Source organism: Tripterygium wilfordii, chromosome 21 (assembly GCF_013401445.1).
Source record: "Tripterygium wilfordii isolate XIE 37 chromosome 21, ASM1340144v1, whole genome shotgun sequence".
NCBI lineage: Eukaryota > Viridiplantae > Streptophyta > Magnoliopsida > Celastrales > Celastraceae > Tripterygium > Tripterygium wilfordii.
In genome coordinates, this window is record NC_052252.1 from 16,556,773 (window position 1) to 16,571,559 (window position 14,787).

General features: G+C 35.6%; 1 protein-coding gene and 1 long non-coding RNA gene across 14 annotated transcripts in view; one reads left to right on the plus strand and one right to left on the minus strand.

Annotated features, from left to right (window-relative positions):
• LOC119990223 (cytochrome P450 87A3-like) overlaps positions 1–13,191 on the plus strand; it is a 55,223-nt gene extending 42,032 nt beyond the window's left edge. For 6 of the 13 annotated variants that reach the window (XM_038836109.1, XM_038836106.1, XM_038836107.1 and 3 more), the window contains 3 exons: positions 7,645–7,751; positions 7,861–7,988; positions 8,077–8,443. In XM_038836109.1, coding sequence (XP_038692037.1) covers positions 7,645–7,751; positions 7,861–7,988; positions 8,077–8,197 — 356 coding nt within the window. In that variant the 3' untranslated portion in view covers positions 8,198–8,443. Of the gene's footprint in view, positions 1–6,868; positions 7,124–7,216; positions 7,316–7,413; positions 7,493–7,644; positions 7,752–7,860; positions 7,989–8,076; positions 8,444–11,984; positions 12,113–12,192; positions 12,307–13,165 lie in introns of those variants that run through there. The other 7 variants (XM_038836099.1, XM_038836100.1, XM_038836101.1 and 4 more) reach the window with 5 other exon arrangements.
• LOC119990225 lies at positions 4,064–6,051 on the minus strand. The gene is made up of 6 exons (XR_005465977.1): positions 5,695–6,051; positions 5,539–5,603; positions 5,412–5,467; positions 5,250–5,314; positions 4,913–4,981; positions 4,064–4,269 (listed from the first exon to the last, which is right to left on the minus strand). It is a non-coding gene; the product is annotated as an uncharacterized LOC119990225 (long non-coding RNA).
• Positions 13,192–14,787: the final 1,596 nt, after the last annotated feature.

Here is a 14,787-nt window from a genome sequence, read left to right on the forward strand (position 1 = left end):
AGGGTCCCAGAAATGCATAGCAGCCTGAAGAAGAGTTACCGGTGTTTTGACAGTTAATAGATGCCCAATACGTCCGTAAATTTTCCCAAAATTATTGCGTGCTTCATTACTTTGTGCCTCCCAAAACTGTGCTAACCCTGGTGGTGCCTGTTCTTGAAACTGTGTCTTCCGAACAATTCCCAATGGTAAATCGTCTTTTAAACTATCTCCGAGTTCTGCCTGCAATTTCTCCAACACATCTCTAGTTTCCCACGGGTTGTCTCGTCTTATGTTACTGGTTCCTATCACTGCTTCCGCAAACATCCTCTTGTCCAATTGCAAAGAATGTGCCTAGTGAATGCATGGGGCATGAAAAGGATGAATATAAGATATGTATGAACATGTATGAGTGATTAACAAACATGCAAGCATATATGGACACGTATGGCAAGTATCATAACCTAGGCTAACATATTCATGGCAAGTGTATAAGACATGTACATGTATGGTTTGATGAATATATATATACAGGTATGTATCAAATACATATAAACATGTAAATGAGGAATAAAGGTACATGGTATTTAAATGTACAGGAAATAAATGGAGTTAAGGATAGGAGAATCCCCCATTGTTCCTAACAAAATCAGGTTCCTACCAATTTCTGAAGGTCTCGAACCGGATCTAGGGTTATGTAATGTGCATATGGGTGGCATATCTAACTATAACGCGGCTACGCGAGAGGCCACTGGATCAGGTTAGTTCACACCCCATATCTGGAAGTGGAACCCATCCCCCAATATCTTGAAGGGACGTCAATCCAGGAGGATGTTTTTCCTTGCTTACGTGAGGACAAAATCCATCAAAAGCAAAGATCAACCCTCACTAATCACTAGTAGGACCCGGTTTTTATGGGTCATTTGTGTGCATGTGAATAGTGATGTGTGTGCGGGGGAATCATACCATATCCTCAACAAACCCTCAAATTTTATGAAACCAAAAACCTGTTATTTTATCTACAATCATGAACAAACACATTAGATTCTTCAAAAATGTTGAAAGAAACATGTACAACAAAATAAACAAATCAACCAAATAGAAAAACAACAAGACAACAAGGTCCGACCCCTTTGGTACAACAACCAGATGTCCCCAGTGAAGTCGCCAGCTGAAGCAACCGGCTTAAAAAACAATGAAGTCGCCACCAATTGATTTTTAGGATGCAATTGGACATCCGTTCTGGTCTACGAGAAAAATGGGCAAGGGGGTCTATTGAGCATGGGGAAGGTGTTAGGCACCCCACAACTCCCGAAAAACGGTTACCTTTGAATGTTTTCCTATTTGGCTCTAATTTGTTTTTGAAAATCCCATTTTGATGGGTTTTATTGGGATGTAAATGAAAAATCCACTTGGAGTGGTTTGGAGAACAAGGTGCACGAGATCATTGGGGCCATTCCCGGCTTGGCCAAGGATTGGAGAAAACACCACTTGGAGTGGGTTTGGATATTTGAAAAAAGGGGTTGCACGGGATCATTGGGGCCATTCCCGGCTTGGCCAAAGGTTGGATAAGGTACCACTTGGAGTGGGTTTGGATATTTGGGGAAAAAGGATTTTTTTTTGGGGACTTGGTTGATGTACCAAAAGGGCCCATAATCAAAGAATAATGTTCAATTCAAGCCTTACTCACAATTATGTTTTTCATGAGAAAAGAAAGAATCGATTTATGGCTCATTGAATGGGCCAAATATCTTTAAACCCACCATTGAATCCGTAAATGAATTCTCCTAATCCCTAAAAACACATTTGCTTTCCGAATCCACGAAATCCAAATGTTTTCAATGAATGCCAATGGAACCCCAATATCTTGAAGGCTCTTTGGTATTTAATCAAAACATAAGGATTCCATAATTTAATCTTGATGTGTTTTATTAATGTGAGACGGTTTGGATTAATCCAATGACTAACGCGTTGCATTTATTTTCATGACATTCAAATAATCCTAGCATACGTCTAACCATCATGACATGGTGTGAAAAATCAAAATCCTAAGCATGCATTCTAATGCAATCATCATTCACAAAGTCATCTCCTAATGTCTATATGTTTCTAGCACCCTAAACATTTATGTATGCGTTTCCACTATTTTCCACTATACTATTACAAAGATTTACATTTTACAAGGATACGTGACAAAAACGAAATTTATACAAATGTACAAAAACTCAATATTGCCCTTGGGACCCATTGCTCCAATCCGGCCCAGATCTTTTAAGTATGCCCTCCGGCTCAAATAGTGTCCAGCCCGGTCCATGTCCAAAATCAAAGAATGGGGGGTCAAAATTATGCTCAAATGTCATAAAAACTCAAATCAAATTCAGTCCATATATATTATAAACATGCCCACACAACACATATATACAAATATACAAACTGGAATATATACATATACAAGCACATATACAATCTATATATATATATATACACACGCTGTATGTACGCATGCACACACCCACCATATAATACACACATGCTCACAATATATATATATGCAACACTGTATACATATATATATACACACCATCTGCACACAAATATACACACATCTATTGTACGCAAATACCCACACACACACAACATATATATATACACTGTAGACCAAACACATAGATATATACCATAGTATATATACACATACTGTACGCATATACACACACAAATACACATGCCATATATATATATATATACACACACCACACATATACATATATACGCACATTGTACATATATACGCACACACAGAAATTCACATATATACACACACGCTATACATACACCATATATAAATATATATATACACACATATGCACCAGGAACTTACACACAACATTATATATATATATACACGTACACCATATATATATGCACACACACAGAGACACACTTATATGCACACACGCTATATACACACCATATATATATATACACACATGCACCTGGAACTTACACACACACATTATATATATATATACACGTACACCATATATATATGCACACACAAAGACCAATGATGGAGCCATATTCATAAAAACAGAGCATGATAGAAGCCTGTGCACACCATTACCATCTCAGAAGCAGAGTCCGAAAAATGCATCATAGTCTTAGAAATTGACTGCGAACATGCATAAATAGAACCAGAGGAATAGAATCAATAATGGTAGAGATATGTGCGAGCTAACCTTCTCAAAGAGATGAAACCACACCGCTTTTCTTCTCTCAAACTCTCTCTTTTCTTCTCCCGGTTCTCCTCTCTTTCTCTTGGCCTTTTTTCTTTCTCCCTTCCTCTCTTGGCCCTTTTTCCTTCTTTTCCTTTGGCCTCCCCCTTCTCCTTGCGACTTCCCTCTTTTTATTTCTTTTCCTCCTTAAATCATGCCACTTCTTCTCTCCTCTTCTTTCTTTTTGTTTTTTTTTCCTCTTTTTTTTTCCTTTTTTTTTCTCCACTCTCTCACGCCACCTCTCTCTAATTTATTTTTTTCTCTTTCTTTTCTCCTACTTTTTTGTCTCTCTTTTCCTTAAATTTGGCCACTTCTTTTCCCCTCCACTCTCTCTTGTCTTCCACTTCACCATCTCCTCTTCATTCTTTTTGTTTTTTTGTTTTTTTGTTTTTTTGTTTAATATATTTTATATTTTTGTATTTTTTGGCCGGACGAAAACCGGTTACTACACACAGGATGGCAAGGTAAAGCAAGCATATTTTACTTCTTCCCTTATTTTTCAAACATGCATCTTGATAATTAACCACAACACTGTATGAATTAAGTTGTTGCATTGCAACATAGACATCACATGCTTAAACTGTAAGAACAGTTTCCCTAAAATGTGGGAGTAACAGAAGTGGTCGGAATGGGTGACTTTTTAATATTTAAATCATTTACTTTTTAACTTTTTGTCACGACCCATAATAAGGATACGTGACCGGCGCATGACCTCAATGAACCTAAGCACACTAAGGCCAAGCAAGCCTCTGAACAGGTGGTTTGGCACTAATATAATCAAATAAACAAAACATACGTGATATGAAAATATCTACAACACAGTCTGGCCCATAGCCTTACATATCATTATACCTTATCTGTAGTTAACGGAGCATCTAGAGTCGATAAAATACGGTGATACATGAGTCCAAAATAATACATAATCACACCCGCACTATATGTGCTGGGCTCACCAGAATAAAGAGGTTGAAAGTCTATCTGGCTGTAGGAAGATCTGGCTCTACTGGATCAACTATATCTGGAAAAAAAAAAATGCCAACAACGCAAGCGTGAGTCACAAGACTCAGTGAATGAATAGTAACTCAACCAATACAGAGGGGGACAAGCATGCTAGAACAGGTACGGGATATCGATAACATTAAACATGTGCAACATGATCAATAAGCCAATAGATATAAAGGAATAGTGACCATACGGGAGGACTTCCATACAGAATAAATAGGCAGCACATACAATGCGGTAACAGGCAGCACAATCAGTGCCGAATCAGGCAGCACACTCAGTGCCGAAACAGGCAGCACATTCAGTGCCGTAACAGGCAGCACACTCAGTGCCGAATCATACTTGGTGCACCAAGGCTAACGAATACTGTCGTTAGCACACAGTATCCTGATCAAAGTCACTCCCAGAACAAACATATGAGCAAAAGTCGAACAGACTAGTACAGCGTCAGACTGGAATTAAGAAACATAATAAAGAGCCATAAAACATGCTTGTCCCATAACGTACGAGAGAACGATACCATCATATATCAAGCACGGTAACATAACCAAAAATGCTAGATTCATCAATAAAGTCATATTGGATCCAAATCTAGAAGAAAGCGCAGGGCCACAAGAGAAAAGAATCCAATGTATCGAACAAGTTGCCTATTCACTCACCTGGTATTAGCAATTAAAACACCATCTAATTCCTCCAGTAGTCGCGTAGTTCACCGGTCAACTAGTCACCTAAACAAAACATAATTTACCTACTTAGAATCTCCCAATGTGTCCCTATTATTACTGACATGTTTAAAAAAAATTTCGACAGCATAACGGCGCACCAATGCGAATCCCAAAAATTATATAACTCAACCAGTTCAAGAAAAATCCAATACTTCAATAATTCCCAATCATGTCAAACTCATATCCACATCTCCAACATCCAAATTCAACACAATTATTTTTTTATAACTCAAAGGCTTATAAGATATGCTTGATCATAAATCACACTTACCCTTGAAAGCTTTATTACTTCCTTGCCTCCTTGATGATGATTTTTTTTTTTATTCACCTGATTCACTACAAAAGATTCACATATGACCTCATTAGGCTCCAATAAGTTCCATTTACCATTTTAAATAATAAAATCTCACATTTAGCACCACTTGGTGCTTACCCTGTGTATTTCCACCAAATTTCCAACTTCAACAAAAATTCCAGCAGCTCATATATCTAGGATAATCTCATATTAGCTCCCACATTAAATCTCAAATTCAGATGTACAGTGCTATTAAAGCCCTTACCTTCGTAAACGCAAGTCTTCAATTTCCCTTCAAGAACATTCTTGAGCATGGCCCTAGTCTCTATTCTTAGTAATCACAACATCACAAGCAAGGGACATCTCCATCAAGAACCATTTACTTCACCCAGAAATTTAAATCAAAAGATCAAAGTCTTACCTTAAAGAGTTTCTCACACCCTTGTACTGCAAATCGTCCTTCCAACACTTCACAAGAGAAAACCCAGCTGTAGACACAACAATCATAAGCTTCAAACTATTTTGACCCAGCCGGACTCACTACCCAAGCCACCCATCATCCACCACTCACCGTCTCACTTGTTCTAGAAAACTCCCAAAGAAAAATGGTTCTTTGATGGCTTACACGGGAAGCTCAAGTCTGATTGTTAGTGGAATTTTTTTTTTTTTGTTTTTTCAAAAGACCTTTCCACCCTCAGCACTTATCAAAATTTACCACTCTCTATTTACGATTTTTGCCATTGTTCTAATTGACTATTTACGATTCATTTAAGTGGGTATTACACTTTTCTTCTCAATTTCTATTTGCTGGACGTTCTGATGCCATATGAAACACCATTTTCCCTAGAACCTCAACTACTCAAGCTATGAAAGCTAATTTGGGTTGGTTATTTTCAGGTATGGATCGTTGTTTCGAACAAGTCTAGTTGGGCAGAATATAGTTGTTTCGACTGATGCTGAAATCAACTATGATCTCTTTCAGCAAGAAAATAAGTCTGTCATACTTTACTACACTCAGAGTTTTATTGCAGTTCTTGGACAGCAGAGCTTAGCAAACCAACATGGAGGAGCTCACAAGTACCTAAGAAACTTAATTCTACGCCTTGTTGGCCCGGCAAACCTTAAAGAAGAATTGCTTAATGACATAAACAATCACACTCTCAAACATCTGCGTTCATGGGCTATTTCTGGCATCGTTGACATTAAAGAAGCTGCCTCAGATGTAACTCTATATATATTCCATTATTTACCTGCTTAACTAAATATCCTTGTAATTATTGTATGTTTTCCTTGACGACCACAAAGAAACTAAACAAGTATTTGGTGGTTGTTGATACAGATGATATTTGAATATTTTGCTAAGAAGATGATGAGCTACGATGAATCCAAGAACCCCAGGAAACTGAAGGAGAATTACAATGCTTTTATTCATGGGCTTCTGGCATTTCCTTTAAACATCCCGGGAACTGCTTTTAGTGCTTGTTTAAAGGTCATATTTTTCAGATAAACCTTTCTACTTCTGTTTATGGTTCACACACACACACACATACATATATACATCGTGCAGTGAAACTAACTCGTTGAAGTTGAATCAGGGACGTAAAAATGTAACAAAGGTGATTAAGGATACCCTGAAAGAGAGGAGATCTAGAGTGTCAAAGTCAACTCATCATGATTTCTTGGATGATTTACTTGAAGAAATTGCAAATGAAGACGCTATGATGAATGAAACAATTGCAGTGGAGCTGGTTTTCATGCTTCTCTTTGCCAGTCATGAAACCACTTCTACATCCCTAACATTTTTAGTGAAGTTTATCTCTGATAACCCCAAAGTGCTATCAGAATTAACGGTATGTAACACAATATATATTTATCTTTTATATTATGTTCCAAAGAGGCATTTTACGACCTTTTTTCAATTAAACTCGTTGATTTTATTTCAGGAAGAACATGAGGCGATTCTTAGAAATCGGGGTAATAGTGGGGAGTACTCTGAGACGATTACATGGGATGAATATAAATCTATGACTTTTACGCATATGGTGAGTTTCCTTATTTTTCTAGTGAATGTATGCAGTATACACTGTGTTTCTCTCATTTTGTATAATTGTATTGTTTTTGATTTGGGTTTCAAGATCAGGTTGTGAATGAAACAGTTAGACTGGCAAACATTGTTCCTGGGATTTTCCGAAAAGCAGTGAAGGATATCAAGATTAATGGCAAGTTCAGCAACATTTTTGTGACATATGATTATTGTCACGTACTTCAAGCTTGAAAAGAACTGCATTAACCATTTGAGAGTTTGATAGCCCAATTGACATGTATACGTGCATGACACAATAATCATGGCTTTTTTTTTTTGCCGTTGCAGAGTATACAATACCGGCAGGATGGCTAATCATGGTGGTTCCATCGGTAGCTCACCTGGATGAGAACAACTATGAGGACCCCTGTGTGTTTAATCCATGGCGATGGGAGGTAATGAATTCAAATTTAATATTAAGGGATTATTTATAGGGTAAGAGTTTGTTAGTTAATTGAGTAGCAATGAATGTTGATCTAACTTCTTCTTGATGCAAAAAAAAAGGGAAAAGAATTGCATTTGGGGTCTAAGAGTTTCATGGCATTTGGTGGAGGTTCGAGGCTATGCGCAGGAGCGGACGTCACAAAACTTTACCTCGTCATATTTGTCCATCACTTTGTCACCAAATACAGGTGAAACCAGGCTCTCATGGCTTCTGTCATATGATCTTGCTTTTTCTCTTTTAATCTCAATTGTATCGTGGTTTGGTTTGATCCTTAGGTGGTCAATAATCAAGGGAGGGGACGTTGTTCGAAAGCCTGGAGTGGTATTTCCGGATGGATTACACATACAAGTCTCAGAAAAGCACCAAGTCATAGAAAGATTCAGAGAGAAAATATGAGAAAAAAAGTCAAGAGTTGTGGAAGTATTTGAATAATGTTGATTGTCGAGGATCATCCTATCAAGATGTGGGGTAATAATAATCCCTATTATGTAGGGATGTTTGTTTTCGTTTTTGACATGTTCTCAAGCACTTTACCACATCATTAGTTACTGTAAAACGTGAGCTGTATTTTTGCTTTCCAGTTAGAGTTGTAAGGTTATATATTAGCCACAGTTGTTCTTAATCAAATAAGTCATTCTCCCAGATTGTTTTGTGTTTGTTCTGCTCTAGTTCTGATTCACAACACATCCAATACATGCTTATATGTATTTGTATAATTAATTGTGGATTTGGGTAATAGCTAAAAGATGGTTATGTACCATTATATGATTGTAAAATGAAACTAGCTAATGAGCATTATTGTAAGCCTGTTTTCTTTTCCTAATTTTGTTTTCTTCTCATCATCTACTGACAATCGATCATAATCTGGTTTTGATCTCTGGTGTAATGGGTTCTTGTCTTTGGCTACTATGGATTAAGGGCTTGTTTCTGCTGATCTGGGTTAGGGAACGAATCACATTTCCTAGTCTCTCGAATGGAGGTAGAGAGCAAAAATATCTTATGAAATAGATAGAAGGAATAGAACCTTCATCTAGGCTGAGACCTATACCTATACAAAAAGAAGGATGCATCTAGTCAATGTTCACTATGTCTGCAAAGTTAAAAGATCCATGACTTTTAACTTGAAAACACATCCTGGTTAAAGGGGTTGGTCTTTACACGTGTCTTTTAATTTTAAGTTAGTTTGGATTTAATGATATGTTAATACTAGTTACATGTTCGCGTTTCGCGCGACACATAATTAATTTTGAAAATAAAGATTTTTGATAATTTTTCGATACTTTGTTATCATGATGAACAACAGAGCTTGAATTATAGAAAATGGAGATAATTGTGAGATGAACAAATAACTACAATACCTTTTTCTCAATATGCTAAGAAATAATTTTATAAGAGGGAGCGAAAAATTTGATACATAAGGAAAAAAAAATATGCTCAGAGTTTAGCAATTCTTGTTTGCGCTGCTTTTTTCTCCAAAGTGACAAAGGTTACCAAGAACATGTGTATGGATAAATTCTATGCATAGTAGTAAATAGACAAATCATAAATCTCATTCTAAACTTGAGTACTTAGTAGCGTCAACAAAGCAAAAATATGTGCCCCATTTATTCACGCGACTAAAAGACAAAACTAAAAGTTTTTAAAAGTGACCAAGTTTGAAGTGCAATACACTTCACAAAGATTTTAATTATAATGCGAGTACATTCAGTAGCAAAATAATAACACTGCTATCTATAACATGACATTATTGAATTGTAACATATGATTGATCACATGAGGCGGAAAAAGCGTGATGATTGAAAGCGTTTCTTAATACAACTTCAATTTAATTTTATTACATGTGGCTAGAGTTTGAGTCATACAGAAGCAGATGTGGCAGCTTTTAAAGCACTTTTAGTATTTTGTAATACACTTATCTTAATTATATGATTATGATTGTTCAATTGCTTAACCGTTACTTTTTGCTGTTCCTATTAGTATTTATGCACATTTAATTGGTGTTTAGCCGTTACTTTTCATTATTTTACATCTTTTATCACTTTTTGTTTTTCTTAATAGTATTTATGCACATTTAATTGATTATCATTGAAATAACTTTTATTTTCCCGTAATTAACATCTTTAATACTATGTTTATTTAATTTTTTAACATCTTTAATATTATGTTTTATTTAATTTTTGATGGATCTTTATTATTATCATTGATGATTTTCCCATAACTAAGGAGAAGCTTTTTACCCCTCTGTTTGTCATTCTTCACAATTCAAGGGGAACCATCTTTGAGACCTCCATTTTATATATTTAATTTTCTATTTGCTGGACGTTTTGATACCATGTGAAACACCATTTTCCCTAGAAGCTCAACTACTCAAGCTATTAGAAAGACTGAATCTTATTTTTTTTGAAACTAAACAAGTAACATTACCTAATTTGGCTTGGTTATTTTCAGGTATGGGTGATTGTTTCGAACAAGTCTAGTTGGGCAGAAAATAGTTGTTTCAACTGATCCTGAAATCAACTATGATCTCTTTCAGCAAGAAAATAAGTCTGTCATACTTCACTACACCGAGAGTTTTATTGCAGTTCTTGGACAGCAGAGCTTGTTAAACCAGCATGGAGTAGTTCACAAGTACCTAAGGAACTTGATTCTACGCCTTGTCGGCCCGGCAAACCTTAAAGAAGAATTGCTTAATGACATAAACAATTGCACTCTCAAACATCTGCGTTCATGGGCTATGTGTGGCATCATGGACATTAAAGAAGCTGCCTCAGATGTAACTCTATATATTCCATTATTTACCTGCTTAACTAAATATCCTTGTAATTATTGTATGTTTTCTTTGATGACCACAAAGAAACTAAACAAGTATTTGGTGGTTGTCGATACAGATGATATTTGAATATTTTGCTAAGAAGATGATGAGTTACGATGAATCCAAGAACCCCAGGAAACTGAAGGAGAATTACAATGCTTTTATTCATGGGCTTCTCGCATTTCCTTTAAACATCCCGGGAACTGCTTTTAGTGCTTGTTTAAAGGTCATATTTTTCAGATAAACCTTTCTACTTCTGTTTATGGTTCACACACACACACACACATATATACATCGTGCAGTGAAACTAACTCGTTGAATTTGAATCAGGGACGTAAAAATGTAACAAAGGTGATTAAGGATACCCTGAAAGAGAGGAGATCTAGAGTGTCAAAGTCAACTCATCATGATTTCTTGGATGATTTACTTGAAGAAATTGAAAATGAAGACGCTATGATGAATGAAACAATTGCAGTGGAGCTGGCTTTCATGCTGCTCTTTGCCAGTCATGAAACCACTTCTACATCCCTAACATTTTTAGTGAAGTTTATCTCTGATAACCCCAAAATGCTATCAGAATTAATGGTGTGTAACACTATATATTTATCTTTGGGTTATGTTCCAAAGAGGCAATTTATGGCCTTTTTTCAATTAAACTTGTTGATTTTATTTCAGGAAGAACATGAGACGATTCTTAGAAATCGGGATAATAGTGGGGAGTACTCTGAGACGATTACATGGGATGAATATAAATCTATGACTTTTACGCATATGGTGAGTTTCCTTATTTTTCTAATGAATGTATGCAGTATGCACTGTGTTTCTCTCATTTTGTATAATTGTATTGTTTTTGATTTGGGTTTCATGATCAGGTTGTGAATGAAACAGTTAGACTGGCAAACATTGTTCCTGTGATTTTTCGAAAAGCAGTGAAGGATATCAAGATTAATGGCAAGTTCAGGAACATTTTTGTCCATACACAAATTTTTTTTTAAAAAAAATGGGAACATTTTTGTCAAAAATATCCTAACGTACATCAAACTTGAAAAGAACTGCATTTACCATTTGAGAGTTTGAGAGGCCAATTGACATGTATATGTGTATGACACATTCATCATGGTATTTTTCCCTGGTTGTAGAGTATACAATACCGGCAGGATGGCTAATCATGGTGGTTCCTCCGGTAGCTCACTTGGATCAAAGCAACTATGAGGACCCATGTATATTTAATCCATGGCGATGGGAGGTAATGAATTCAAATTTAATTTTAAGGGATTATTTATAGGGTAAGAGTTTGTTAGTTAATTGAGTAGCAATGAATGTTGATCTAACTTCTTCTTGATGCAACAAAAAAAAAAAAAAAAAAAAAAGGGAAAAGAATTGCATTTGGGATCTAAGAGTTTCATGGCATTTGGTGGAGGTTCGAGACTATGCGCAGGAGCTGACATCACAAAACTTTACCTTGCCATATTTCTCCATCACTTTGTCACCAAATACAGGTGAAACCAGGCCCTCATGGCATCTGTCATATGATCTTTGTTTTTAATTTTTCTCAATTGCATCATGGTTTGATCCATAGGTGGCCAATAATCAAGGGAGGGGACGTCGTTCGAAAGCCTGGTGTGGTATTTCCAGATGGATTACACATACAAGTCTCAGAAAAACACAAGTCATAGAAAGATTCAGAAAGAATTTGAAAAAGTAAAGAGTTGTGGAAGTATTTGAATATTGTTGATTGTTGAGGATCATCCAATACATGCCTATATGTATTTGTGTAATTTATTGTGGATTTGGGTAATAGCTAAAAGATGGTTGTGGATTTAGGTAATAATTCATAGGACAAAGACAAGGAAACAATTAAAAACTCGAAAATGTACCTGATGTTTGGTTCAAGTACTCCTCGCTGTGAATCTCAAAAGTGTCGGTCCTAGTTCAGGCGTGCAGACTTTAAATTTGAATCTCTGTCAGTTGTTTCTTCTGATGAGCTTTTATGTAGTGTTCTAAAACTTGGTTGAGATAAAGATGACTTGTTTGCCAAATATTTATATGCATAAATGATTGTTTCTAAGTTTATAGTAGTAGAAAAGATGTCAAGGGTATAAAGTTGATCAAATCCCCATCACTAATTGGCAAGTGAGTATTTAACAAAGTATTAAATAACCTCAGCCAGGGAAAATATTGTAGGAACAAAGGTCATCTTTGAAATTAGACCTTATTAAAATGAAGTAGTCCATATCAAGGGACATTAATAGTGAAGGAAAACTTCTCTTTCAACACAATTTTTTCTCCTCAACATAGTTGGGAGTCAATTTCCCCTGCAAGTGCCATCAGTAGAACCCTTTCTCCTCAAGGAAAAAAAAAAAAAAAAACACACACACACACACCATGACCAACATTAACCTGGCCAGATGTACCCAGAACCTGGAGGCTTAACCCTTTCACATAATAAAAAAATCATGCTGACCTACATTATATTGGCATATCCTAACAACTTGTTTTTTTCACTCTCTTTTTTTTTCCTCAATTTTATCATGGTTTGGTTTGACCCGTAGGTGGTCAATAATCAAGGGAGGAGACGTTGTTTGATAGCCTGCAGGTGTTTGTATTTCTAAATGGATTACACATACAAGTCTCAGAAAAGCACAACTCATAGAAAGGTTCAAGGAGCTAGAAAATATTTTGAGCCTGCATGTTGTACTCTTCCATTCTAAATTATAAATGGCGACAGATTGTCAGGTACTACGTCCTGAATCCTCCATTTTTCCGCGTCATTCTAATATGCTTTTTCTACTAATCGAGGCAAGTTAGGGTAATTTTAGTCACACCCCTATATTTACTAAAGACATCCCGTCAACAGATTTTTATCAGGCATGGTCAACTTAAGTTAGGGTATCTTTAGTAAATATAGGGGTGTAACTAAAGTTACTCGCAAGCTAATTCAGGGCCCAAATTGTGATCAATAGTTTAGTAATAAGAAGTTGGGTGCCAATATTTGCACACAAATTTGGACTCAATACACACATATTTTTTAAAAATATTTTAGTTTACCAATTTATCCGTAAATAAAATTACTTTAAAACCTATTTACTTTTTGCACCCATATTTTTTACTCAATACAATACAATTAAATTTAACTTTGTAACCCTAGTCTTTTAGTTAAATTTTTATATGAAGGATCGTTATCCTCTCGCCTCCTATCTTCTCTTAGTCTTCCATCTTTCTCCCAATATTGGATATTCATGGATTACAAGAACAATATTGACAGAGAATTCATTGTCTTCACCTAGTTACATTGAAGAAGAGAGGAAACTTGCTGAAAATTATGAAAAAAAAAAACACTACAGAGAATCTCGTAGAAAACAATGAAGAGAGCGATATTGGACAAAATCCCTCCAATAAAGTAAGTATATAATTTTTTTATTTTAATTGTGTTAATATGATATTGTTAAACCCTTCAATGTTTGACGGCGGATGACATAAGATTTATCCTCCAATATGGAAATTTCAACCACCATCTTTTTATTTTCGAGTGTGGTGTATATTTAGGAATTGATTGTTATCGTGATTTGACATTTCCTTTGTTGTTTACTGCAAAAAAGGTATGCAAGATTTTATTAGATTTTTTTCCAATAATATGAAGTCTTTTTTGTCTATTTCTCCTTAATATAATTCAATAATATCAAGTCTTTTGTGTCTATTTTTCCACTTTCTAAACTTAATCTACATGATTGATTTTGAAATAACTGTCAAAAATATTTTAATGATTATTAAAGGAAGGAAGTTGAGATATATATGGATGGGGAAAGGGTAGTTTAGGATATTAAATATTATATAATTAATATGTATGAAAGGGTTTTTTAGGAAACTCAGTGTATGTATTGAAAACCAATTAAAAGTGTATTAAGTAATTGTGTGCGTTGAGTTCAATATCGTGTGTAAATATCGGCTCCCTAAGAAATTTACCCACAAGCTGGGCTATTATAGGCTTACTTTAAAAGCCCAAATATGATTAACATGAGGTAAGTTTTATTTGCATTCCACTATATCCAAACCACATGCCCTCATATTTGTAGTGAAAGTTAGAGTTGTGTCATTATTAGCCTCACTTTCATGATGCTTATCTTTTGCATCTTCTCAAACTGAGAAACCTCTAAACTGTAAACTAATTCAACTT